At 40.5% G+C, this 23,894-nt stretch overlaps 5 protein-coding genes across 9 annotated transcripts in view; 3 read left to right on the forward strand and 2 right to left on the reverse strand.

The window, feature by feature from the left end:
- cv-c (RhoGTPase activating protein) overlaps positions 1 to 2,302 on the forward strand; it is a 297,593-nt gene extending 295,291 nt beyond the window's left edge. For 2 of the 3 annotated variants that reach the window (XM_077445087.1, XM_077445088.1), the window contains 3 exons: positions 841 to 981; positions 1,058 to 1,237; positions 1,307 to 2,302. In XM_077445087.1, coding sequence (XP_077301213.1) covers positions 841 to 981; positions 1,058 to 1,237; positions 1,307 to 1,421 — 436 coding nt within the window. In that variant the 3' untranslated portion in view covers positions 1,422 to 2,302. The remainder of the gene's footprint in view (positions 1 to 840; positions 982 to 1,057; positions 1,238 to 1,306) is intronic. The other variant, XM_077445089.1, reaches the window with a different exon arrangement.
- Positions 727 to 10,625, reverse strand: rtet (major facilitator superfamily domain-containing protein rtet). Of its 3 annotated transcripts, XR_013261452.1 has the most exons (10): positions 10,500 to 10,621; positions 8,437 to 8,979; positions 6,752 to 6,910; positions 6,360 to 6,542; positions 6,039 to 6,288; positions 5,758 to 5,958; positions 4,611 to 4,748; positions 4,417 to 4,535; positions 1,291 to 1,474; positions 727 to 1,217 (listed from the first exon to the last, which is right to left on the reverse strand). XR_013261452.1 is itself a non-coding variant. In XM_077445091.1 (9 exons), the coding sequence occupies exons 2-8, from the start codon at positions 8,968 to 8,970 to the stop codon at positions 4,438 to 4,440; spliced, it is 1,563 nt and encodes a 520-aa protein (XP_077301217.1). In that variant the 5' UTR covers positions 8,971 to 8,979; positions 10,500 to 10,621; the 3' UTR covers positions 2,624 to 3,991; positions 4,417 to 4,437. The 3 variants fall into 3 exon arrangements, 2 of the variants coding, with proteins under 2 accessions (XP_077301217.1, XP_077301216.1); XM_077445091.1 differs by lacking the exons at positions 727 to 1,217; positions 1,291 to 1,474 and adding an exon at positions 2,624 to 3,991; XM_077445090.1 differs by lacking the exons at positions 727 to 1,217; positions 1,291 to 1,474 and having other exon boundaries at positions 2,624 to 4,535; positions 10,500 to 10,625.
- A 1,968-nt stretch (positions 10,626 to 12,593) lies between these two features.
- On the forward strand, positions 12,594 to 14,015 carry Taf12 (TATA-box binding protein associated factor 12). Its single transcript, XM_077445093.1, has 3 exons — positions 12,594 to 12,819; positions 13,039 to 13,231; positions 13,303 to 14,015. Exons 1-3 carry the CDS (start codon positions 12,700 to 12,702, stop codon positions 13,428 to 13,430), a joined length of 441 nt encoding a protein of 146 aa, XP_077301219.1. The 5' UTR covers positions 12,594 to 12,699; the 3' UTR covers positions 13,431 to 14,015.
- Positions 13,944 to 14,817, reverse strand: LOC143921728 (peptidyl-prolyl cis-trans isomerase FKBP2). The gene is made up of 2 exons (XM_077445094.1): positions 14,558 to 14,817; positions 13,944 to 14,239 (listed from the first exon to the last, which is right to left on the reverse strand). Exons 1-2 carry the CDS (start codon positions 14,708 to 14,710, stop codon positions 13,982 to 13,984), a joined length of 411 nt encoding a protein of 136 aa, XP_077301220.1. The 5' UTR covers positions 14,711 to 14,817; the 3' UTR covers positions 13,944 to 13,981.
- A 2,341-nt stretch (positions 14,818 to 17,158) lies between these two features.
- Positions 17,159 to 23,357, forward strand: LOC143921618 (uncharacterized). The gene is made up of 2 exons (XM_077444971.1): positions 17,159 to 20,404; positions 21,513 to 23,357. Exons 1-2 carry the CDS (start codon positions 17,159 to 17,161, stop codon positions 23,355 to 23,357), a joined length of 5,091 nt encoding a protein of 1,696 aa, XP_077301097.1.
- Positions 23,358 to 23,894: the final 537 nt, after the last annotated feature.

Consider the following 23,894-nt stretch of genomic DNA (forward strand, 5'->3'; position numbering starts at 1 on the left):
TTTAGGAACGATCCTATCAGTTCTTTAATTTGGTCTGACCACCTCTCCTCTAATGGTCCAATAACTACCAGCTTCTCTAGACTCCACATTCTTCCTAGCAATATGGCCAAAGTTGGGAATAGTCCTTTTTTTCTACATGTTTTGGAGTCTCTGAAACTGCCAGATCTTTGCGGATGGAAATGTTCGTGCGTCTTGCAGTCTATGGAATCATCTTAAAAATTGCAAAACTCATTCAAGTGTATAATCTTCATAATTCTTCGTTCTCGTTTGCTCAATACTGAGCGTCGTGGTAATTTGAATCAACTAGAATCTGGTGGATGATCTCATATCGGTCCTGTGCCAAGTTGAAAGCACGATTAGGGACGATCCCGTCAGTCCATTAATTTAGTCTAACCATCTTATGGGAGACCGTCCTCTCCCTCGCCTTCCCTCTAGTGTTCCGGTGACTACCAACTTCTTTAGACTTTCCGCATTCGTCCTGGCAATATGGCCAAAGTAGTAAAGAATCTATTTTCTACATGTTGTGGATGGTCTCTCTCCAGCTTTTTGATGATGGAGATGTTTGTACGTCTTGCAGTCCATGGCATTAATACGCAGCATCACATTTCGAAGACATCCAAACTGTCCCTTTGTTTTTTATTTTTCTTCATACTCTTCTTTTCTTCATCATAATATATTCAATCAAACCAAATGAAATTTATGTATAGCCATTGATGAATAAAAAATAAAAGTGACAATTTTATTAATACTCCTCACAAGAAAGCATTATTTAATGTGACAATTTGCATTCCTATATGTATTATTGTATATAAAGTTTCAAACTGTTTTTTTTTTTTATAGGATACTAAGAGAAAGACAGATTTGGGACGATTCACTGCTCAAATGTCGTATAGTTCAACGACTGGACGCTCAAGCTGAAGTTTTCCAATACGTAACGGCCAGCATGGCTCCGCTTCAAGCCAAAGATTATTGTGTCTTAAGGTAAGATATCAATTCAATTCAAAATTTCAATTCATCAACTCTACAATAACTAATACAAATCGTTCAATTTGATCAGATCGTGGCAGTCAGATTTGCCGCGTGGCGGTTGCTGTGTCGTCGAAACATCAGTTTCCCATTCCGATGCAGCTATCATGTTAGGCGGTGTGAGAGCCGTCGTCCTAGCCAGCAGATACCTTATCGAACCTGCCGGCAAAGGCCGCTCCAGACTCGTCCATCTAGCCAGAGTCGATACAAAGTAAATTTCATCCACATATGTATATGATATCCAAAATTAAATAGATTACTTACAAAATCGTTTTTTCAGGGGTCGTACTCCCGAGTGGTACAACAAAAGCTATGGACATCTCTGCTCTCTGTACTCGGCACGCATTCGAGCCTCGTTCAAACACAACACAGATGGACCCGAGTCGAATGTATGATCTTTACATATGCCTTAAGCTCGTGCGCTTGAGGCATATAGACGTTTATCTGACTGTGGGTTAAATGAAACACCATTTAAAAAAATAATAATAAAATGTTAAGACGTTTCAATGAGTAAGTTCGACCAATGAAAATTCTGCAATTACCTGTGATGACATTCAGTTGTATTAAAACAAAAGTTTAAATCAAATCTTACATAGTGTATGAACCGTCGCCGAGAGTTAGTTTGAATTGAATATGACATGAGAATTATAATATCAGTGCCGAGCACAATATAATGTTGTATAGTCTTGTGCGGGGATGTGAAATTCGATTGGATTATATTTCACTGTATGTTATATTATTTATTTGTTTGTTTTGTCAAGTGATAGTATTCCGATTAGGCATATCTAAAGGCAACATGTTATTATATCAAGTGCCTAGGGGAGGTAAAAAGTATGAGTTTCATAATATCAACCTTGAGAAATGTGGCCTTATATATTATATTTTTGTTATGAAACACGGAAACAAATTAAAGTTTTGCTAAATTCTCAAAGAAAATTAAAAAAGTATTTATTTTCTTATTTGGAAATATCATATAATTTATTTACTAGTCATGAAATGTATGATTCAGTGTGGACTGTAAAGTAAATAACGTGATGATAAACTGGCATAACTAAAAAGGCATATTTTTTATATCGTCAGTATAATGGCAGAAAGCTTAAAGTCAAAAATCCTTGTTTTGAGAAAATCAAGACGTTCGAAGCTCTCTATTTTATGACCTAAATCATTATTAATATTTTGACTTAACAAATTCAAATTCAATAGAAAACTCAAAACATCCCAATTTTTGACTTGACGTTTTCTGCCATATATACCGACGATATGTATATTTTAAATGAAAAAAATATTTAAAAATACAATTCTCTGGTTACGCCTTCAATTATATGAATTAAAATGAAAACATTGTGTAAATACAATTACATATGTATAATATAAAATCTCACAAAGAAAATTTATTACCTATACTTTTGCTTAACCTCAGGGGAACAATATATGTAATATATATATTATAAATACATACATAATATGTATGAAAGCAGGTATATAATTTTGTGAGAGCTTATGATATGATTTGAAGGAATAATTGTTGAGATGAAAAATGTACATAGAAATTATAATGTATAATATAAATTACAGAAAAAAAGACAAAATTATATTTAAAAAAAATATATTCAATATTAAGTCGAAAGATTTATCCCAAAGATTAGTATTAATAAAAAAATAATAGATTTATTAATGTTACAAAATAATACTTTAAATTATATAATAAATGTATACAAGATTTATGCAGAGGTGTGCCGATTCATAATATAGTTTTAATCATTCCTATAATTTCTTGATTCATATTTATATATATATAAATAGAAATGAACGTGATGTTTAAATGTTTCAATTTTATTCTCATAAATAATAAATCGGTTCAGTGCATTTTTAAATTTCATTAACATCAATGTTGCCAGTGATTTTTAAGACTCTTCTCGAGTTAATATTAATATTATATTATACAAAATATGTACGTGTATAATTGCTATAATATTATATGTATAATAATATACCTGTGGTGTTACCATTAATTGAGTCATTAAAAATATGTATGTGTGATTCATGACTTTATGATATAAAATTATATTGCATAGTATATGTATGTTGCAAATTTATTGTATATCATAGAATAAATAAAAATAGTAATAATTTTTCTTTTCAAAAATTAATATAGTGCACAATAGTTATGCTATATTCATGTGATTATAACTGAGACTTATTTAATAATATTACAAAAAAATACAAAACTGCATTTTATAAATGCTTTAGTTTTAGTATAAAATATGTAATGTTGAAACATCGGGACGCAATTTTAAATCAGTGTGCACATTTAGTCGTATTTAAATCATATTTTATTTCTTTTATCTCACAATAAATAAGCTTCCATTTTTACATGTAAAATGACCTACCCAAAGTATAAATAATACTGCGTAGACAAGTAATTTCATTATAAAATGCATTTATAATAAATATATTCGATCATTCCAATTTCATTGACAGCATTATATCATAGATAAATCGAATTTTAAATAAAAATCAGTGACAAGATAGAAAAATATCTTTCCATAAAACTATCGATATATATTTACATTATTTTAATCATAAAAAATAAACTCGTGGCATTAATTTCAATCATGCTTATCAAATAAGTTATAATATGTAAATAGGAATGTTTGAAATCACTTATTTATTTACCCAAATACATATTAAGACTATTGAAACTAGTCTGTTCTCTATTTATAAGTTTTCGTATTTATATGTACATAGAATTTTTTAATATTATTTCCAAATACTTCACTTACTAATAATAATCAATAATTTATAACTTGAATAAACAACACTGAATTCACACGTCACAATGTACATAATATGTATATAAAATTTTACGACCGTACATACATAAAGATGAATTCATAAATAAATAATCTAATTTGTATGGATAAAAATATTTGATTGTTAAAGGAAGTGACATTTGTGTTCATAGCTGTGAAAAAAAAATGAAAGATATATTAATGTAAACAAAGATGTTCTTTAAAATGTATGTGTATATACAAGAAAAATATATATGAAAATGATATTTACCTAAATGAAATTAATTTACCCTATATCACAATATATGAGACTGTAAATTATGTAATTTAAAAAAAGTAATGCAAACATGTCTCCTATTTAATCTCGTTTACTAATCTCTATATAATAAATAAATACGCGATATATTTAAGATCGACTTCGATGATGCAATGGCTTTTCAAAAAAAATACTACATAAGTACGAGTGAAGTATAAAAATATTAGATAATTCTCGTCATTGTTTTTGTACTCATCACTCATTATTATACTCAAAGGCACTTTTCCGTATTAATACTAAACCTATGAGTGTAAAAGTATTACAAATACATTAATACAGTACTTAGTGATACTCAGTTTTTCATCATTTCAAATTTTTCGAAGATCTCAGCAGCAATACGGGCATCAACAAGCAAACTCCTCCTATTGAATATGTCGAAAACGCTCCAATGCTCCAATACGCTGCAAAAAATACGATTAAATATAAATATGTATATTTGTGATATATTTAATTGAATTTTACAAACTATGTCTCACCAATAGAAGCTACAACAGGTCCCAAAGCTCGAGCTAAAGCTCCTAGAGATCTAAATACTCCTAAAATCGTTCCTCGTTGATCCGCTCCTCCGATTTGCGACACGGATGCCGTCAAACAAGATACTACAAAGGCCGTTGCTGAAAAATTTCAATATATTGATTACATTGGGCAATAAAAAATCACGTTTTTTTCTTATTGGGACAGAGGCTAATCAATCTTTACTAAGTTTGACCAACTGAATTCGAATATAACAATGATTTTTGTTGGTTTCTTCTGGTTTATTTTTATTTTTTATTTTTTTATATATATATATAATATATATACCAGAAAGACCTAACAGATAAACCACAATGCGCCTTCCTAGACAATTAATCACAAACATTGCAGCATTTTTTATTACATAAATCGCTGTATTTCGAGAGGCTGAAGAACACGAAATTAACAATTAATTAATTAATGAATTAATACATAGAGACAAGTATGGATTTAGACTTGTACATAAATTTTTACATAAATCAAATTCAGATATTTGTGACGGGTAGGATAGTTTTTGCCAATTTGATGGAGGAATCGTTTCAACAATGAAACCAAATAAATTGGCAAACTCTGATAAGAAACGATCGACTTGGAGTCACAAATATCCAAGGCCGACCAGCAGCATTAGCACGGGACCGAACCCGATAGCCTCTCGGTGCTAAACATAAACGCAACCACCATGCCATCTTGCTGGCTAATAAATATATAAATATTGAGATTGAAAACCAATCTTTGTAAATGTAGTGAAATATAAAACTGGCCCAATGGATACATAATAGCTCTAGAAAAAAATAAGTATATTTTTAACTTAAAAACTTGACTAGATAATTAATTATGCGTATTTTAAAGCAATAAAAATTCACAATCAATATAAAAAACATGTGACTATAGATTAAAATACTCACTTTTGCCACAGAAATACTAGATTTTAAGTTAAAGACTGCAAAAAATCGCGCTTTTTTTAACGCACATACATATATCATAAACGAGAGGAAACCTACAAAAATCATAGTCATATTCGAATTCAGCGTTTCAAAGCTAATCAAGATTGATTAGTCTCCGCACCAGTAATTTATTTTGTATTGCTGTGTTATTAAAACATATACTTACATACGGCAAACAAAACCAGGCCGGCATACAAGAAATGAATAGCATTTATAGTACCGAACAGCAACATATCACGTTTAGACGCACAAGCGACGGAAATAAACGACAGCGGAATGATCCAAAGCCCGAATTGTGCTCCGCCGAGGATCGAATTTGCCGGTAATCGTCTCACTACACCGCCTTGTAAAATTGCCATAATTATTCCTACAACAAAAAACATGATGAAACGGAAATCAGTATTTACAGTAACAGATGAAACATAATATATATGTAGATATACATACCGATTACAAAGAACATTTTTCCTTGTTGCATAGATGTGTATTCAAACACATGATGGGTTAAAAATGTAAGCGTGAATTCCAAACCGGAATAGAGGAAAAGGTATATAAAGTAGACTTGACCGAGCCGCTTCAGCTGAGACAGCTCTTTCAGCGTGATTTTTTGCACAGCTTTAAAATTGAACAAATCGTTGATTGATATGAAGGATAAAGCTCTGGATAATGACAGAGCCAAACCTGGAGCACGTTTCTCCTAAAGTCAAAAATGTATTCGTTAAATATGATAAAAATACTACTCGGATATTAAAATGTGATTTGATATACCTTTGGAAGTGTTTCTTTGAATAATACTGCGATGAATAAGAGATCTGCCAAGGACAGTACCAACGCGCATAATGCAGGATATATGAACCAATTCTGTGACGTTTTGTCAGACCACAGAGAGAATAAAGCCCCGATTACGGGCCCCAAGATGAATCCGAGTGAAAATGCTATTCCGACCAGCGCCTGAAATGCCAATTTCAAATTTTTACAACACAGACTCGTTCGTGAAGAGAATATTTGCTCAGATGTACAAATTTAAAAATATGTACGTGACACATTTTGAATGTCACGAAATGAATTCGACATACATATCCTTTGCATTTGTTTAAATAAAATTATCTGTTTTCACTTATGTATATGTAATTTGAAATTTAACGCGACATAAATATTACCATTGCTTTTCCACGATTTTTGTGACTTGAAACATCGGATATTATAGCCATAGTGAGACTGACGTTTCCCTTGCTCAAACCTCCGACGAACCTCGCCACTACAAATATTGCAAAATTATGCGAAACGGCCCATAATAAGTATGAGAAAGATATCCCCAACTGAAACATAATACATTAGAATTATATAAGTATTATAAGTATAGAATTAAAATTCAATTTTGATGCATAAAAAACGGATGCAGTGCATCCGCTCTAAAATCGCCAGAAAAATTGAACGACAGATTCACGGACGGCTGCTTTAAATGCAATTCTCATCTTCTCAAATAATAGATTGCACATCAGATGACGAGTAACCTTTCGATGTGCACAGATGCAATTATTAAAATTTAGTTGGATCTTTCAGGCGAGTTTAATAAGGCAAGATTCGATAAGTTCCGAATCTTGCCTTATTAAACTCGCCAAAAAGATCCAACTCAATTTTAATAATTGCATCTGTGCACATCGAAAGGTTACTCGTCATCTGATGTGCAATCTATCATTCGAGAAAACGAGAATTACGTTTAAAGCTGCCGTTCTTTTAATCTGGCGATTTTAGAGCGGATGCACCAAACCCATAAAAAACATACTAAATGTAATAAAAGCCATTTTGCAATGTACGTGTTCGATAATAGTTAGTCTAATAGTCTATATGGTGAAAACACACTGAATGGTACGGGACGTCACGTCCTTTGGCTCACTGTTATGACCGTTTCACATTGGAGGTTCCCCAAACCGAATTCGGGTGCAGAATCCATATGTTTGGGAGCTCGTACGTGTATGCATATCAGTGGCGGCTCATCCATATGGTCTGAGGGTCTGCAGCCCTCCAAGTATAGTATACATTCATGCTATTTTTGACATCCATACAGACTGTGGGGCTGCAGCCTCCCAGCATAATACATATGGTGACACGACAACTCGTTTACAGATTTTCCTTAAACCGATGATGCGCTCCAGGCATTTCGTATACGACCATCTCTTTCTCATTCCGTCTGTTCACCATGATCTCGTTTACTCTGCCATTACGTATGCAGCCATCTCTTTCACAGACCGTCTGTACACTGATAACAGACGGTCTGTGAAAGAGATGGCTGCATACGTAATGGCAGAGTAAACGAAATCATGATGAACAGACGGGATGAGAAAGAGATGGCCGTATACGAAATGCCTGGAGCGCATCATCGGTTTACGGAAAATCTGTGAACGAGTTGTCAGGTAACCAATACATATGCATGCTATTTGGTCACCAGTATGGTCAACGAGCCATCACAGCCCGATCCATCTCTGTAGCCCCTAAATTTGAATTCTCACGAGCCGCCACTGATGCATATTCATATGCAACTGAGATCAGATAAGTTCCTCCTACATTTCTTCAAATATACGATTCACCGTTATCGATCACTGTCAAGCAAGGATAAAATATCACCGAAAACACTCCAGGGGGTGATCTTTGGGTCTGTGTACCATGTATATGGGTGCTGTGTTTATTTCGCATGTTTAAAAGTATCTAAAAATAAAACACGTACCACTCAGTGTGTGTCGTCCAAATATAGTTAGTAAGAGAGTGATAATTTGAATGAGAAAACGTACATATGTAAAATTTACACAATTACTACCAATTTCAGGATATTTTTTAATATATATACCAAGCTTAGAATCATGAGTGGTTTTCTTCCGTATACGTCTGACAATCCTCCAGCTATTGGACTGACGACGAATTGTAGGAAGCTGTACATGGACCCCAAAACCCCACCGAATAGCACGGAATTGAAGCGTTCCGGTGCCCCGACGAGTTCTTGAAAGTATCGCACATGATCCGAAACCCATTTGTAGAGGCCGACACTATCATACTGGCGATAATGGTCCAAGAGCGACGGCAGCAACGGCAGAATCATCGTGAACGCCAACAGATCGAGCAACAGTGAAAAAAATACTAAATAAACGGTTGGATGCGTTTTTTCGTCCGACGTTTGATCTTGTTTCTTCCCGTTCGGTTTCTGACTCTTGGCATGGCCGTTTTTAACATTTTGATTTTCGTCACTTTTGTGCCTTTTGATCGTTTTGGAAGAGTCGCTGACTTTATTCGAAGACATCGAATCTCTCAACGACGTCTTTCTTTGTACAACTTCGTTGTCGTCGGCGACTATCGGCGAATAATTCGTTAGCCTCGTTCGCACCATTGTAAATAGCTGAAACATCACAAATACAAATAAGATCAACATGTTTTCACTCAACTCGATAAGAAATCTGCTAAATGTACGACTCTTCTGAAATAATGTACACAGTAAATATTATTACAGCACGTACAAAATTATAGATAAACAGATATTAGAGATAACCTATACTCTGCCTACTTGCACAATTCATTAATGTTTTAATACAATTTTGCAAATGTTAATAAACACAACCATTTAAGATAACATTAATTCACCTAATACAATTTAATGCAGAATTATTGATACTTTAAAATTTGAGCTGTTATTTTATTTTTTTATTTTATTTTTTATTGTTACAAATCAATATACACTCGTCATTACAGATTTGCTCCAATGCGACAGGTGTACGTTAACGAAATAAAGAATACATAAAGAATCAGAAATACAGTAATACATATACAATCAGAATATACAGCATATAACAATTAATCAGAAATAATAATCATAAAGACATCTATGGATTATTTTTAGATTTTTTTTTAGTACAATTTTTAAACATATAATAAATACGAAATTATAGAGATGTCTATAGAGATATCTATAGATTTCAGATTACTGTGTATAATTATTACAAATTATACACAGGCAGATTTTTGTGACAACAGGTATAGATCTAATACCAATTTTCAGGAACCGTTTCAGCAATGATCAGATAAAATTGGCAAACTCTGATAGAGAAACGATCGATTTGGAGTCACAAAACCCCCAAATCTAACCAACAGATGGCGAGGATTCGAACCTTTGACCTCAGTGGTGCTAAATATATACGCTACCACTAAGCCAAACTGCTGGCTTATATTTCAAAATGGCCGAAGTCCAATTTTCAGTTCCAAAAACATTAATTCCGTTCGACTTAATTCACAAATTGTTTTTAATTATTTTAATTCAATATGTCCAGAATCTCGGAAAAGCAGAATAAACGTATTACAGGCCACAAGTATTTTAAATATTGTTAAACGCAAAAAATTATATTCAATGTTTTGTGAAATATTTCTCAATATGAAGAAAAGTGGAATACGTCCGCGTGAAATTCTTATAGTAAGAAATACAATTAAAATGAAGTAGAAAAATATTACATATATATCACTTTGAGACAGTTTTAAACGACTCACAGATAAAACATTATACTAGGATTTAACATGTTTTTTCAAGGCAATAAAAAAATGTTGAAATCAGATAACCGATTACATTTCACTTACATACATGTGGCGAATATTCGAATAGTGAATATGTGAGTATAGAAGAGAGTTGGTTTTTATTTGTGTAACGTGTCGAGTTTACGAGTCTTGCGAAAGGTAGAAAGAGAGCGAGTGATCGACCGAGAAAAGGAGAGCACGAAGAATGAACGTAACGCACGAACTTTCATTACTGTCAGTAAAAAGTGAAAGTGAAAAAGTGAAGAAAAAATCAGGTTAGTGCGTGCGGATTGTGCGTCGATTGTACGCCCCGGAGCGGTTATTAATTTAATATGGAGTCAGTTCTTTCGTACGTACCGACGAGCCAACGAGCCAAAGCGCGTCTGTTCAGTGAATGGAGAGCGCGAGCGTCGACAAGCCACGAGCCGCGCCCCGCTCGTTTGAACGCCGACTAACGCACTGCTACCAACGCCACTGACAAACGTCATCAATGACAACAACGCACGCTGCCAATCTTCAATTGTGCTATGCATGGCTTGTGAATATTGCACTGGTAAATATGTTTGGATAAACGGATTATGGTAATTGGATTATTAGTCACATTGCGGTGGTCACAAATACAATTTTTGCCATTAAAATCGCGAATACGCAATATTTGGCACTCAAGTTCTCGTTAGTATTGTTGCGTGGACGTGAAGAGGGGGCTTCCAGAATCGGAGAGAAAGACGCAGGAGGGTTATTCGATAGAAGGTGTTTATTCGTGTGCTCTCGTCGGCGCTCCAGGTCGGAACGCTTTCCAGGCTGAGAGCGCCCCATATTTATACCCGTTGGGCACAACACACATACATACATACACATGTAAACTATTGGTCGATGAGTGGGGCGATCCTATTGGCCGTTACATACGGCTTACTCAATCAAACGTAGACATTTTGGCGCGAACTAGAGATCAGGTGATTAGCGGTCGTAAACCATCAGTCCACGAGCGCCACCCACCTAAGCATAGTCTACGTTACAGTATTGTTGCGTAGGGGTGGGTGGAGGATCCAAGTAAAAGGCCAACAGTCGTTTCACAGCATTTATTGATGATTAAGGAGATACACGCACTGGCAGTGCTCAGTCCAGAATGACCTGATATCGCCTACGTACCGCCTTATAAAGGGTAGATCTCTCAGGACGTCTAATCTGTTTACCTGTTGTATGGTCACGTATTCGGATATGTATTTCCACGACATTGGGTCTTCCCGTACCGATTCTGAGAAAGGACTAATAACGGTCATTGTTTAGCCTAAATGCACTTAGAGTCCAGATATAATCCTGGAAGTAAGTGCAAGCACTTAGTTAACAGATAACCCTTGAACGGTCACATAGTCTCTGGGATTCTATTCGCTTAATCCGAGGCGTACGTAACAGTATTGTAACGTAGAGATTAGTTTCTTGATGGATAGAATTTTCGGGTGCCAGATGTTCCGTGATCGAGATTTTAGTGATGTTTGCGAGATCGCTTTTGGCGGAATAATCACCGAACCGGTTTTTATAGTTGGCGCGTGAGAGGATCGAGAATGATTTGAGGGTTGTGTCTCCGAATATGTTTGAATTGTGATACGTGTTTGATTTGATCATATGATACTTGTGGTTAACAGCCCGACCATTTGGGTTGCGGATTGCAGTTCATCGAGTATAAAATTAATGTTCTCGACTCATTGTCATTTTAATTAAATTCCTACATGAGTTGTAAACACAAGTATAAATATAATACACCCTTCTATTGTTGAATTAATTCTGTCGTTTGTTAGGTATGTTTTGAAGACTGCAGCCAGAGAAATGTTATATTAATAGAAGTAGCTTTAAGCGTCATATTGTTGTCAAGTGACGATTGTCCACAGACAATCCTAAATAATTTTAACATCAGTCGTATTTGATGCTTGGTGCTCGACGTATGTCCGATAAAAACTTTTCTGTTTGTTTATATTACTCACAAAAACACACAATAAACAACATGGGATACATTTCCATAAGTAAATTGATCCGATTGTATTCCGTGCTTTGTAGCGTATTTATAGAGACGTGCCACGTAATATTGACACCGATTATTTATTCGTAAGGACCCTTCTATTATTATTACATTTCTCTGACTGCAGCTATGTACATGACTTGCTCAAAATCACGCTATTTTTTTATTATGCTTTATGCTATTTTCACGCTATTATATTCGCGATTTTCGCAACAACGATTGTCGTGTGTCCATTTACCAATCCATTTACCATAAAAATCAATCTTTTTTGCCCCAAATATTTACGACCAAAGCAAAACGTACACGAACTCCTCACAAAAAATCCAGAAAAAAGGATGACCTAGATCTCGTGACCATGATTAACCAAGCAGACTTATTCCTCAGTATACACAGCTACATAGTATAGAATAAAAGTAAAATAGCGGCCCCTCAATTGTATGAGCTGATAATGGCAACACTGACTGACGGACTGTTTCTGTTTGTTGGTGAATATTGTACATATATCGAAAGCGGTCGCGGCGGTCACTGACGTCGACGCTAATCATGTCTTCGTCCGAAGGTGCTTCGACTGGAGGGCCGACCTCAGGATCGACAACGGGATCTTCAGGGAACGCAGGAACGACCCTACTCAACTCTAATAGCTCACATGACCACCCCTCGCAGGTATTAATGACATCTCTACTACAACATAACATAACCTCAATAATATTGCAATTCACCTATCTAATGTAGTTGAAAGACTATTTGACCGCAGCTTCCAGTTCATTCAACTGCCAAATGTTCTTCAATTGCTTTACCACCTTGGAATAAATACTGCAATATGTGTTGCTTGCCCCTCTGTGACACTTTTATGACATCGGATAAATAACCTCTATATTACAGATAATAACTAGGCCTAGACTTCAAGAACTAGTGCGAGAAGTCGATCCCACTGAACAATTAGATGAAGAAGTAGAGGAATTGTTGTTAATAATGGCAGACGACTTCATTGACAGCACGATGAATGCGGCGTGTTTGCTTGCCAAGCATAGGCACGTCTCAACAGTAGAAGTCAAAGATGTACAATTACACCTTGGTTAGGATCTTAATCTTTATTTTTCTATCTAAATATTGTCTTCTTATATTATATATTTACACATTTTATAGAACGCAATTGGAATATGTGGATTCCTGGTTTCGGAACTGATGAATTGAGACCGTATCGACGAGCCACTGCCACTGAAGCACACAAACAGAGAATGGCTCTCATTAGAAAGACTTTAAAAAAGTATTGATATTACTGCAATGCAACGGAGACTAACGTACAAACATTCGAATATAAGCTTTGTTTGTGTAGTTAATACGGACAAGTTTTACTTTTTTTATCAAATTGTCATTGTTAAGTCGCAACGTGAGTGACGTGTAAAGTGCAAAACATTAATAATTGTATTTTACACTGTAAACGAGTATCGATATATTGTGATGTTATTTTTATCATATTATATGTCTGACACTGATTTTATTTGACTAGTTAAAACGTATTTGTATATTTAATATATTGTATAATTAAAGACTAATTAAGTTAATTGTCTTTTTTAATTCGACACAAATATGTGCAATTTACATTATCATCCATTGAGGTTAAACATCGGAAGCATCAAATCACCAATTAATTAACGTTTGGTGAAACATTGGATCTTAATAAAATTGCAAAATGAGTTGAATTCGTTAAAGACAAACTGTAGATTTTGTTAAGCCTTAAAAACAAACTGTAGACTGAATTTTTAATAAACAAAAAAAAAACACTTAAACATAAAAAAATATATTAAAATCATATATTAAACAATTACAATTCATTTTTTCTTTCTATTTTGACAAGTTCAACTACGAATTTGAGAGTAGCATCACCAGGTATTTTGGGCGGTGCACCATTTGCACCATAACCAAGATCTGGGGGGATTATGAGTTTCCTCTTCTCCCCTTCACACATACCCATTAACCCTTGATCCCATCCTTTGATCACCTGTCCTGAGCCCAATGTGAAAGTTAGTGGCTGGTTACGAGGCAGTGAACTATCAAACTCGGTTCCATCAGTAAGAGTACCCTGAAAAAGAAGAGTTTAATATTGAAAAACTCTTCAGACATGTTTGATTCAAACTATTCAGACATGTTTGATTCTACAGTCCATTTCCTGGGTAGAACCGAAAATTTAAAGCTACACAAACAAATTAAAATAAAATACACAGGATCATTCATTGAATAGTAAGCGTTTCTGACAGCTGATAACATTATCAAATCTTATACGGAAACAAATGAAGAAATTAAATGAATTCAAATGTTTGTATTCATGTTGCATAAAAATTAAAAAATATACAATGTTATCGATTCAAAATAAGGGGGTAGTATTAAAATGAACGTTTACGGTATAGTGCATATGTAGCATATCTCCTCGGCGGGCTTTCACAGTGCAGTCAGGAACACGTTTTAGTATGCCAATTTGCAATTTATCTGCAGCTTCCGCCAAGCCTGCAGCTAAGAGTACCACGACAATCAGTGATATTGATAACGAGTGCATCCTGAAGTCAGACCTATACCGCAGTCGCAACAACTCTGTGCGTCAGGGTTGCCCGTACAAACTATTCATTATTCTAATGTTTCACTTCCTTATCATATTATCTTATTAGGTTCGATAAAGCTTATCAAATTATTGTATTCAATGATAATTTTAACTTAATAGTTATAGGTTACTGAATTATCTGATTTTAAGACATGTTAAAACATTATTGAAAAAAAAAATGTAGCTTTAAATTGTGGCGTATGCGATTAAATTGGTTTGATAATAAAACTTCATTTAGTTAATATGAATTTCACATCTACGTGATGATCAAATAGTTTGCACAACGCTTTTTTTGTAAATTTTATTATAAAAATTTACTTTGTAGCTATTGTTCCGACCAAGTCTTCATGGTCAGCTTTCGTGGCGTTACGACCAAAGGAGCCGTTTTGGAGGGAGATCGGCGCCGAGCGCGCGTCCCCGCCTCCTATTCGTTTTCCGCTTCGGTCCAGTGAACATCTCTGTTCGCTACCGAGTTGGTTCCCACCACCGAGTCCCGATCAGCTCAGCCTTGATCGGCAGACGATACTGGAAGTACAGCTTCAGTATACGTCCGGTGAGAAGTGAGGAATTCCTGGTCTCTCTTCGTCGAAGTCAGATCACGTAGCCACGTGGTTGAGTGAGGTTACCATAACCTCTTGAACACGTGCGCGCTAATTTCAAGTCGGACTCCCCCCCCCCCCTTTTTTCTGTCCCCCCTGCTTGATCTCTGTATATACATATATATATAAAATACAGTCACCATACAAACAGAATTATAACCTGTTTTCATTACTATTCAATTTCCCGCCTTTGTCCCGTATCACCCTCACTTACGCACACTGTACGAGAGAGAGAGAGAGATATACATCGAGCCGAGCCGACAGCAGCAGAGACCAGACCACAGACGACGACCTGTGGATCCCTTGGAGGAAACCAGCCCCGCCCACGCTTACCACGAGCTTCTACGAAATCGACTTCCGGGGTGCTCTCGAGTTGAACATCCCTGGAGTCGGTACATTTGGTCCTTCGATAGCCGAATCCTCCAGAGCTGGTCTGCCAACATCGTCTAGTCCAGGTTGGTCGTCATTTGCATTTTTCTGTTGTGGTTGCTATTTTTTTGGTCGCCAGCATCCATTTTGTTTTGTCCGTATCCATTGTCCTTTGTTTATTTTTTTTCTCTTCGCGTCCATTTTTTCCTTTGTTTGCTTTGCGTCGCAGTTCAATAATGGAGGCTTTGATTGCTCTTAAAAAGGCACGAAAAGGTATTCGAGCTAAATTAACTCGCAACGCGAATCTATTGGGGGACAATCTAAGCCTCATCGAGCTCAAGGCTAGATTCGAAATGATCAAACCACTATGGAGGATGAACGAATGAGACGACTGGCATGTTAATGCACGTGTTTATTATATGACAGCTGAAGACAGAGTGAGTAGCAGCTGTCCGAACCCAGCCGGGTTGGTCCCCACTCGCAGGAAGGCAACCAAACTCGACCATGTCGTATAAGCGAGCCGCCACATCACTCCCCCCCCAGCATCAGCGATACCAAAATTACAAAGAAACAAATTTTACAACAGAAAAAAAGTTATTGTTACACAAAAAGAAAAAATTATTACGTGGGGAGAAAAAAAAATGTTGACGTGGGTCATCCGCTGTGTACATAGGTGTACCGCCCTGAATGGTCGGTAGATTCGAGGGCGGTGACGTCGCGAGCAGGACGGTGGGTGGTCCGATGGTCGCGCCGATCAATGCGATGCTGCGGCGGCGGCGCTCTTCCGAGGCTGATGTCGGTTGGTGGGGCGGCGGGGGCGGCAGGGGCATCGATGTGGTTGATGATACTCCGAGCTGGACTGTGAGTCGTTGTGGCTCGTGGAGGTGTTGTAGCGCTACCGCCCGTCTCGGCGTGACGACGCTCGTGGGGACGGACGGGGCCTTGATGATGATGATGATGATGATGGTGCTGAGGTGGTGTATGTCTTGTGGTGCTGGATGACCGTTCTATGTGTAGTGGATCGCGCATGACTCCACATCCAGCTGTCACGATCGTCGTCTCATTCGCTCCCCCATTTTTTAAAAGCACCTGTCGTCGACGTTGTGGCTGGACGTCGGTAGGTAGGTAGCCGTGTCTGCTCGTTTATTGTTACCCGCGGGCCGCGACGCGTGTTGATGGCGATGGGGGCGCGGCGGGTAGCTTCTCCCGCCTGACTCGGCGAGGCAGGGATGAGCGGCATGGGATGAGCGGCATGTTGAAATTGATCGAGGCTGCGTGGCTCGATGTCGGGGGTCACCAGTATGGAGGATGAACGAATGAGACGACTGGCATGTTAATGCACGTGTTTATTATATGACAGCTGAAGACAGAGTGAGTAGCAGCTGTCCGAACCCAGCCGGGTTGGTCCCCACTCGCAGGAAGGCAACCAAACTCGACCATGTCGTATAAGCGAGCCGCCACACCACTATTGTCTGAATTTGAATCGGTCCAAGATCAGATAAACGAGCTGGACCAAGAAGAGGCGCAGGCCTCCGAGTCCGTCGTGGACATATTTGATAGGGAATATATGGCCGCCATCGTGCGATACACCGAAGCAATCAATTTACGGGAGCCGCAATTTAACGTTCCGCCATTAGATGTCGTTACATCCGCTGTCACACCTGTGCCGCAGTCACCGATACCGCAATCAAATACAGCAATCAAATTGCCCCAGTTGGAGTTGCCCACGTTTGAGGGCAACATCCAAAATTGGCCCCAATTCGCACAACGCTTCTTGGCCGCTATGGCCGGCGAGAATTCGCAAATCGCCCGCTTCCAATACTTGTTGGCAGTCCTGAAAGGAGAACCCAGTCGCGTAGTTAGTGGCCTAGAGTTAGCTGACGATGCCTTCTCCCGCGCGTGGTCCATTTTGGATCAACGCTATAACAATAAAAAAATTGTTATTCAACATCATCTTCAGGCATTATTTGAAGCCGAGCCAGTCGCGAGCAACCATCACGTCAGTTTGCGTCGTCTCATAGATGATGCTAACATGCATGTACGTGCGCTCGTTAACTTGGGCGTCCGGGTCGAGACCTGGAACGAGATTCTGGTGATGTTTATCACCAGAAAACTCGACCGGCACACACTTCAGCAATGGGAGCTTCAGGCTCCCAAGTATGAAGACTGCACGTTTGTCAACATGATGGACTTCCTAACGGGCCAGTGCCAAGCCGTGGCAAATGCCGACTTCGTTCTAAAGGGCGAGTCGAATGCCCAACCTCGAGTTGTCAGTGGCCAAAAGGCGGCCGCGTTACATGTGGGAGGGGAACACCCCTCCTGCATCAACTGTAGCGGAAGTCACTCGCTACTAGCATGCACATCTTTCCGCCGTATGAGCGGTGATGAGCGTAGGGCGGCCGCTATCAAACATAGGTTATGTCTGAACTGTCTGAGACCGGGTCACATGGTTCAAGCGTGCCGAACCAAACAAAGATGCGTGCGTTGCGGTCGGGCGCACCACACGCTCTTGCATGACGCAACGGCGTATCAGGCTTCACCTTCAAACAAGGTCAAAACTTCCCAGAGCCCCCAGAATTCGAAGTACGTCAAACCCGTAGAACCGTCAGCAGTTTTACATTCGGTGAGACACGCGACGCCTTCACATTCCCGCACCGTTTTGTTATGTACCGTAGAAGTACAAGCACGCGGTCGTGATGGGCAGTTGCATAAAGTGCGGGCTTTACTTGATAATGGCTCCGAGGTCAACATAATGTCCGAGGACTTAAGAAGGCGACTCGCCTTGAAGTCAAAAAAGATGGACGTCAACCTGCTGGGAGTAGGTTTAAATAGGACGTCCATCTCCTATGGCGCGGTAGTGCGTATACTACCGCGTCTCCCCAACCAGGGCGCCGGCATGGACATTGATTGCGCAATCATGTCCGACATCACGCATCAACTGCCATCGCGCAATGTGTCTGAGATACGGAGCCATTTGCCGCTTCATCTTCCCCTTGCTGATCCGTCATTTGACTCTCCCGGTACGGTTGATATGGTGATGGGTAGCGACATCTATCATGCCATATTGCGCAACGGAAGGCGCACCATTTCCATTCCTTCACGCGGTGACAGACAAGGAAGCATAACCATGCTAAACACCGCGTACGGTTGGATTTTAGGTGGTTCGATTGCCGCTCCCGCATCATCGAACAATGCACGTAGTTGCAATCTCTCACTCATGCGCTCCATCAGAGCATTCTGGGAACTAGAAGAACCGAACACCTCCAAGGTAGGGTTAGATGAGGGTCATCCCGCCGAGCAGTCATTCATACATGGGACTACTCGCGATTCTTCGGGTCGGTTTATGGTCAGACTGCCATTCAAGGCAGACAGTCACTTATTAGGCGATTCACGCACTGCGGCGGAAAAAAGATTCCGTGCGCTTAAGGGCAGATTTGCTCGTAACGAACAATTTCGCAATCGTTACGAGGCATTTCTGCAGGAATTTATCGATCTGGGGCATATGTCGGAGTGCAATTCAGAATCCGTCCCAAATTTCTATCTCCCTCACCACGCCGTCTCCAAAGAAAGCAGCCTCACTACAAAGCTACGCGTAGTGTTTGACGGGTCGGCAAAGTCATCTTCGGGAACATCTCTAAATGACGTTCTCCATGTCGGTCCACGAGTTCAGGACGACATATTCGACATTTTATTACGTTTTCGGCAGCACTCAGTTGCAGTGACTGCGGACATCGAAAAGATGTACCGACAAATCAGGGTACATCCAGATGACCAACCATTTCAACGCATTATCTGGGGTTTGGGTAAAGGGGCGCGAACGTATCAGCTAAACACTGTGACGTACGGCACTGCCTGTGCTTCATTCTTGGCAACCCGTTGTTTGAGGGCCTTAGCCGATGAACATAGGGCGGAATTTCCCGAAGCTTCCACAGTGTTAAGCAGAGACTTTTACGTCGATGACTTGCTCTCGGGTGCCAGTAGCGTCCAGGAACTCACAAAACTGGCCGAGCAAATTAACTATATTCTGGCTCGGGCTGGTCTCCCTCTTCGAAAATGGGCTTCCAACACCACTGAACCCATCTCCATAATACCCGCTTCCGATCAGGGCACCGATCACTGCCATGTGATCAGCAAGGACGAGACATCCACTCTCGGATTGAACTGGCACACCAAATGTGACACGTTCGCTTTCCCCATCAATCTGAATACAAATGCGCAATTCACGAAACGGAATATACTAGCCCAAATAGCGCGGTTGTTTGACCCACTGGGCTTATTGGGCCCTACCATCGTTCTTGCAAAACAGTTAATGCAAGAACTATTCCGCGGGGGCCTCAATTGGGACGAGGCTATTCCCGAGAGATTAGCGTCCCAATGGGAGATTTTCATATCACAATTGCCCAAATTGAGGGACATAATGATTCCCAGACATGTTTTATTACCTAACCCGGTGAGCATTACGCTACTCGGGTTTTGCGATGCATCGCAAAAGGCATACGGCGCATGCATTTATGCGCTGTCCACCGACCGATTGGGACATCGCGTCTGTAGATTGTTTTGCGCAAAATCTCGAGTCGCCCCCTTAAAGACTTTGACTATTCCCAGATTGGAACTGTGCGGCGCCCATTTACTTCACACATTGGTAGAGCGAGTTAGAGTCGCAATCACCGTTCCGATTGACGAGGTGATTTTATGGACTTGTGGCGGCTCGCTTATACGACATGGTCGAGTTTGGTTGCCTTCCTGCGAGTGGGGACCAACCCGGCTGGGTTCGGACAGCTGCTACTCACTCTGTCTTCAGCTGTCATATAATAAACACGTGCATTAACATGCCAGTCGTCTCATTCGTCCATCCTCCATACTGGTGACCCCCGACATCGAGCCACGCAGCCTCGATCAATTTCAACATGCCGCTCATCCCTGCCTCGCCGAGCCAGGCTACCCGCTACCAGCTACCCGCCGCGCCCCCATCGCCATCAACACGCGTCGCGGCCCGCGGGTGACAATAAACGAGCAGACACGGCTACCTACCTACCTACCGACGTCCAGCCACAACGTCGACGACAGGTGCTCTTAAAAAATGGGGGAGCGAATGAGACGACGATCTTGACAGCTGGATGTGGAGTCATGCGCGATCCACTACACATAGAACGGTCATCCAGCACCACAAGACATACACCACCTCAGCACCATCATCATCATCATCATCATCATCAAGGCCCCGTCCGTCCCCACGAGCGTCGTCACGCCGAGACGGGCGGTAGCGCTACAACACCTCCACGAGCCACAACGACTCACAGTCCAGCTCGGAGTATCATCAACCACATCGATGCCCCTGCCGCCCCCGCCGCCCCACCAACCGACATCAGCCTCGGAAGAGCGCCGCCGCCGCAGCATCGCATCGCGCGACCATCGGACCACCCACCGTCCTGCTCGCGACGTCACCGCCCTCGAATCTACCGACCATTCAGGGCGGTACACCTATGTACACAGCGGATGACCCACGTCAACATTTTTTTTTCTCCCCACGTAATAATTTTTTCTCCTTGTGTAACAACAATTTTTTTTTTCTTTTGTAAAATTTGTTTCTTTGTAATTTTGGTATCGCTGATGCTGGGGGGGGGAGTGATGTGGCGGCTCGCTTATACGACATGGTCGAGTTTGGTTGCCTTCCTGCGAGTGGGGACCAACCCGGCTGGGTTCGGACAGCTGCTACTCACTCTGTCTTCAGCTGTCATATAATAAACACGTGCATTAACATGCCAGTCGTCTCATTCGTTCATCCTCCATAGACTGATTCTACCATCGTGTTAGCTTGGCTCAAGGGTGAATCTTCACGTTGGACGACCTTTGTGTCCCATAGGGTAGCCAAAATCCAGTCAATGAGTGGAAAGCATTCCTGGAACCATATAAGTTCCCAGGACAATCCCGCTGATTCTTTGTCTCGAGGATTCATGCCCTCTGAATTACAAACCATGTCATTGTGGTGGAATGGACCCAAATGGATCCTCCAGGACAGGAACACATGGCCAAAGAGCCAGGTTCCCATTGAAGAGCCTCAAATAGAGGCTAAAGGGACGCGTGTAGCCCTAGTCGCTAGTACTAGTGACTGGGAGTTATTATCCCGATACTCTTCGTGGCACACGTTGACCAGAATTACTGCCTATTGCCTACGATTTATCGCGGCGTTGAGAAGAAGGGGGTCCATTAGTGGTCCACTATCGCGTACCGAACTAATCGCCGCGGAAACTAAAATCATCAAGCACGTTCAGTCGCGATTTTACAAAAGGGAAATTGCCCTACTCGAATCAGCGTTGCCAATTCCTAACAATCGCCTGAAGGCCTTAAGACCTTTTTTGGATCCAGAAGGTGCCCTACGGGTGGGAGGGCGATTGAGCCACACTCATTGGCAGTTTGAGCGCAAGCACCCTCTGATTGTTCCAGCTAAAGCCCATATTACGGAGTTGCTAGTTAGAGCCGCTCATGAACAATTACTCCATGCAGGCACACAATTGGTGTCCGCCCACCTTCGAGAAAGGTATTGGCTAATCGGGGGGAGAAACACCGTTAGTCGCGAAATTCGAAGGTGCGTACGGTGCTCCCGGGTCATACCGAGACTTCAACAACCCATAATGGGAGATTTGCCAGCATTACGCACTGCCCCGGCACGTCCGTTCCTTAATTGTGGCGTAGATTACGCCGGCCCGATCCTCATCAAGGAGAAAGCGTCCCGAAATCGGTCTTTCCTGAAAGCCTACATCTGCATATTCGTTTGCCTTGCTACCAAGGCTGTTCATTTAGAGGTAGTGCAGAGTTTAACGTCCAGGGCATTTATCGACGCACTGAAGAGATTCATATCTCGGAGGGGGCTCGTGGCTGAGATCTGGTCCGATAACGCCACTAACTTTATAGGAACCGATAGAATGCTCACTAAACTGCTAGCATCAACCGCTCATAAGCAATCGCTACATTCATTTTGTTCTGAAAAGGGAATGAACTGGCGCTTCATTCCACCACGGGCTCCGCACTTTGGTGGGCTGTGGGAGGCCGCCGTAAAGTCAATGAAGCGCCACTTAAAACGCGTCATGGGTAGTACAACCGTAACGTACGAGTCTTTGAATACTCTAATAACACAAATAGAAGCCGTATTGAACTCGCGACCTTTGACCCCGTTGTCATCTGACCCTTCCGACCTAATTCCCCTCACTCCTGGTCATTTCCTAGTTGGTGGGCCACTGATTGCGCTACCTCAGGAAGATCTGGTCGATCAACCCTTAGCGAGGGTGTCAACTTACAAGCACCTGCAGCAGATGTTGCAGCATTTCTGGAAGAGATGGTCCCGAGAGTACGTCACGCTACTGCAGCAGCGCCACAAGAGTGGCTCCAGGGAGTCACCCAACTTGCAGCCGGGGGATATGGTGATAGTCGCCGAAGAAAACGCACCTCCCTTGGAATGGCCCATGGGACGGATCCTAGCCGTTCATCCTGGCCACGACGGAGTGGTGCGAGTCATCACCATTCGCACAGTAAAGGGAGTTATCAAAAGAGCAGCTCGGCGAGTTGCTCGACTGCCTGTTGAGCAACATTCGGTTAATTTGTGCAACGGAGTGGCGAGCGTTCATAACGTCCCACATTAAAGTTGGCGCGTTGTTTGTATCTGTGTTGTGGATTCAGTTTATGTGTTTTAACTTAAGTTTTTGAGTTGCTTTTCTTTTATGCTTCTCTTGTTGGTTTGATTGGTGCTTTGTAATGGAGCTATCAGGATAGATTGGGACATATAACGGTTGAACAATATTGTTACCTAGCATTGGTGTTGGTTATTTGTTGGTGTTTTGGTTGTTTGTTTGTCTATTTTTTGTTTGTTTCTTGCCGGCTTAGTCAGCTGCTTATGTAGGATGGGAAACTGACGGTGGACTAATGTTATTTTGTTTGCTGACTGGGTTATTTTGTTGTGTTGTTTTTTATTTTGTTGTTATTTTTTTGCTTATTTGCTTGGTTTTTGTGTATTTCATTAGTCGCTTGTGCACCATTAATTCTTGTTTGTTTTGGAATTCGATCCTCTGACTTCCAACGGGGGGAGTATGTTCCGACCAAGTCTTCATGGTCAGCTTTCGTGGCGTTACGACCAAAGGAGCCGTTTTGGAGGGAGATCGGCGCCGAGCACCACCGAGTCC

The sequence above is a fragment of the Arctopsyche grandis genome, chromosome 13, assembly GCF_051622035.1.
Source record: "Arctopsyche grandis isolate Sample6627 chromosome 13, ASM5162203v2, whole genome shotgun sequence".
Taxonomy (NCBI): domain Eukaryota; kingdom Metazoa; phylum Arthropoda; class Insecta; order Trichoptera; family Hydropsychidae; genus Arctopsyche; species Arctopsyche grandis.

Coding starts and splice junctions, on each gene's coding strand:
- rtet (XM_077445090.1), bottom strand. CDS start 8,970: ATGGTGCGAACGAGGCTAACGAATTATTCGCCGATAGTCGCCGACGAC. Junction 6,543..6,751: donor AAAATCGTGGAAAAGCAATG/GTAATATTTATG, acceptor TTGGCATTTCAG/GCGCTGGTCGGAATAGCATT. Junction 5,959..6,038: donor AAAAATGTTCTTTGTAATCG/GTATGTATATCT, acceptor TTTTTGTTGTAG/GAATAATTATGGCAATTTTA.
- Taf12 (XM_077445093.1), top strand. CDS start 12,700: ATGTCTTCGTCCGAAGGTGCTTCGACTGGAGGGCCGACCTCAGGATCG. Junction 12,820..13,038: donor CACATGACCACCCCTCGCAG/GTATTAATGACA, acceptor TCTATATTACAG/ATAATAACTAGGCCTAGACT. Junction 13,232..13,302: donor AGATGTACAATTACACCTTG/GTTAGGATCTTA, acceptor CACATTTTATAG/AACGCAATTGGAATATGTGG.
- LOC143921728 (XM_077445094.1), bottom strand. CDS start 14,710: ATGCACTCGTTATCAATATCACTGATTGTCGTGGTACTCTTAGCTGCA. Junction 14,240..14,557: donor TGCTACATATGCACTATACC/GTAAACGTTCAT, acceptor CTTCTTTTTCAG/GGTACTCTTACTGATGGAAC.
- LOC143921618 (XM_077444971.1), top strand. CDS start 17,159: ATGTCGTATAAGCGAGCCGCCACACCACTATTGTCTGAATTTGAATCG. Junction 20,405..21,512: donor TCACCGTTCCGATTGACGAG/GTGATTTTATGG, acceptor CATCCTCCATAG/ACTGATTCTACCATCGTGTT.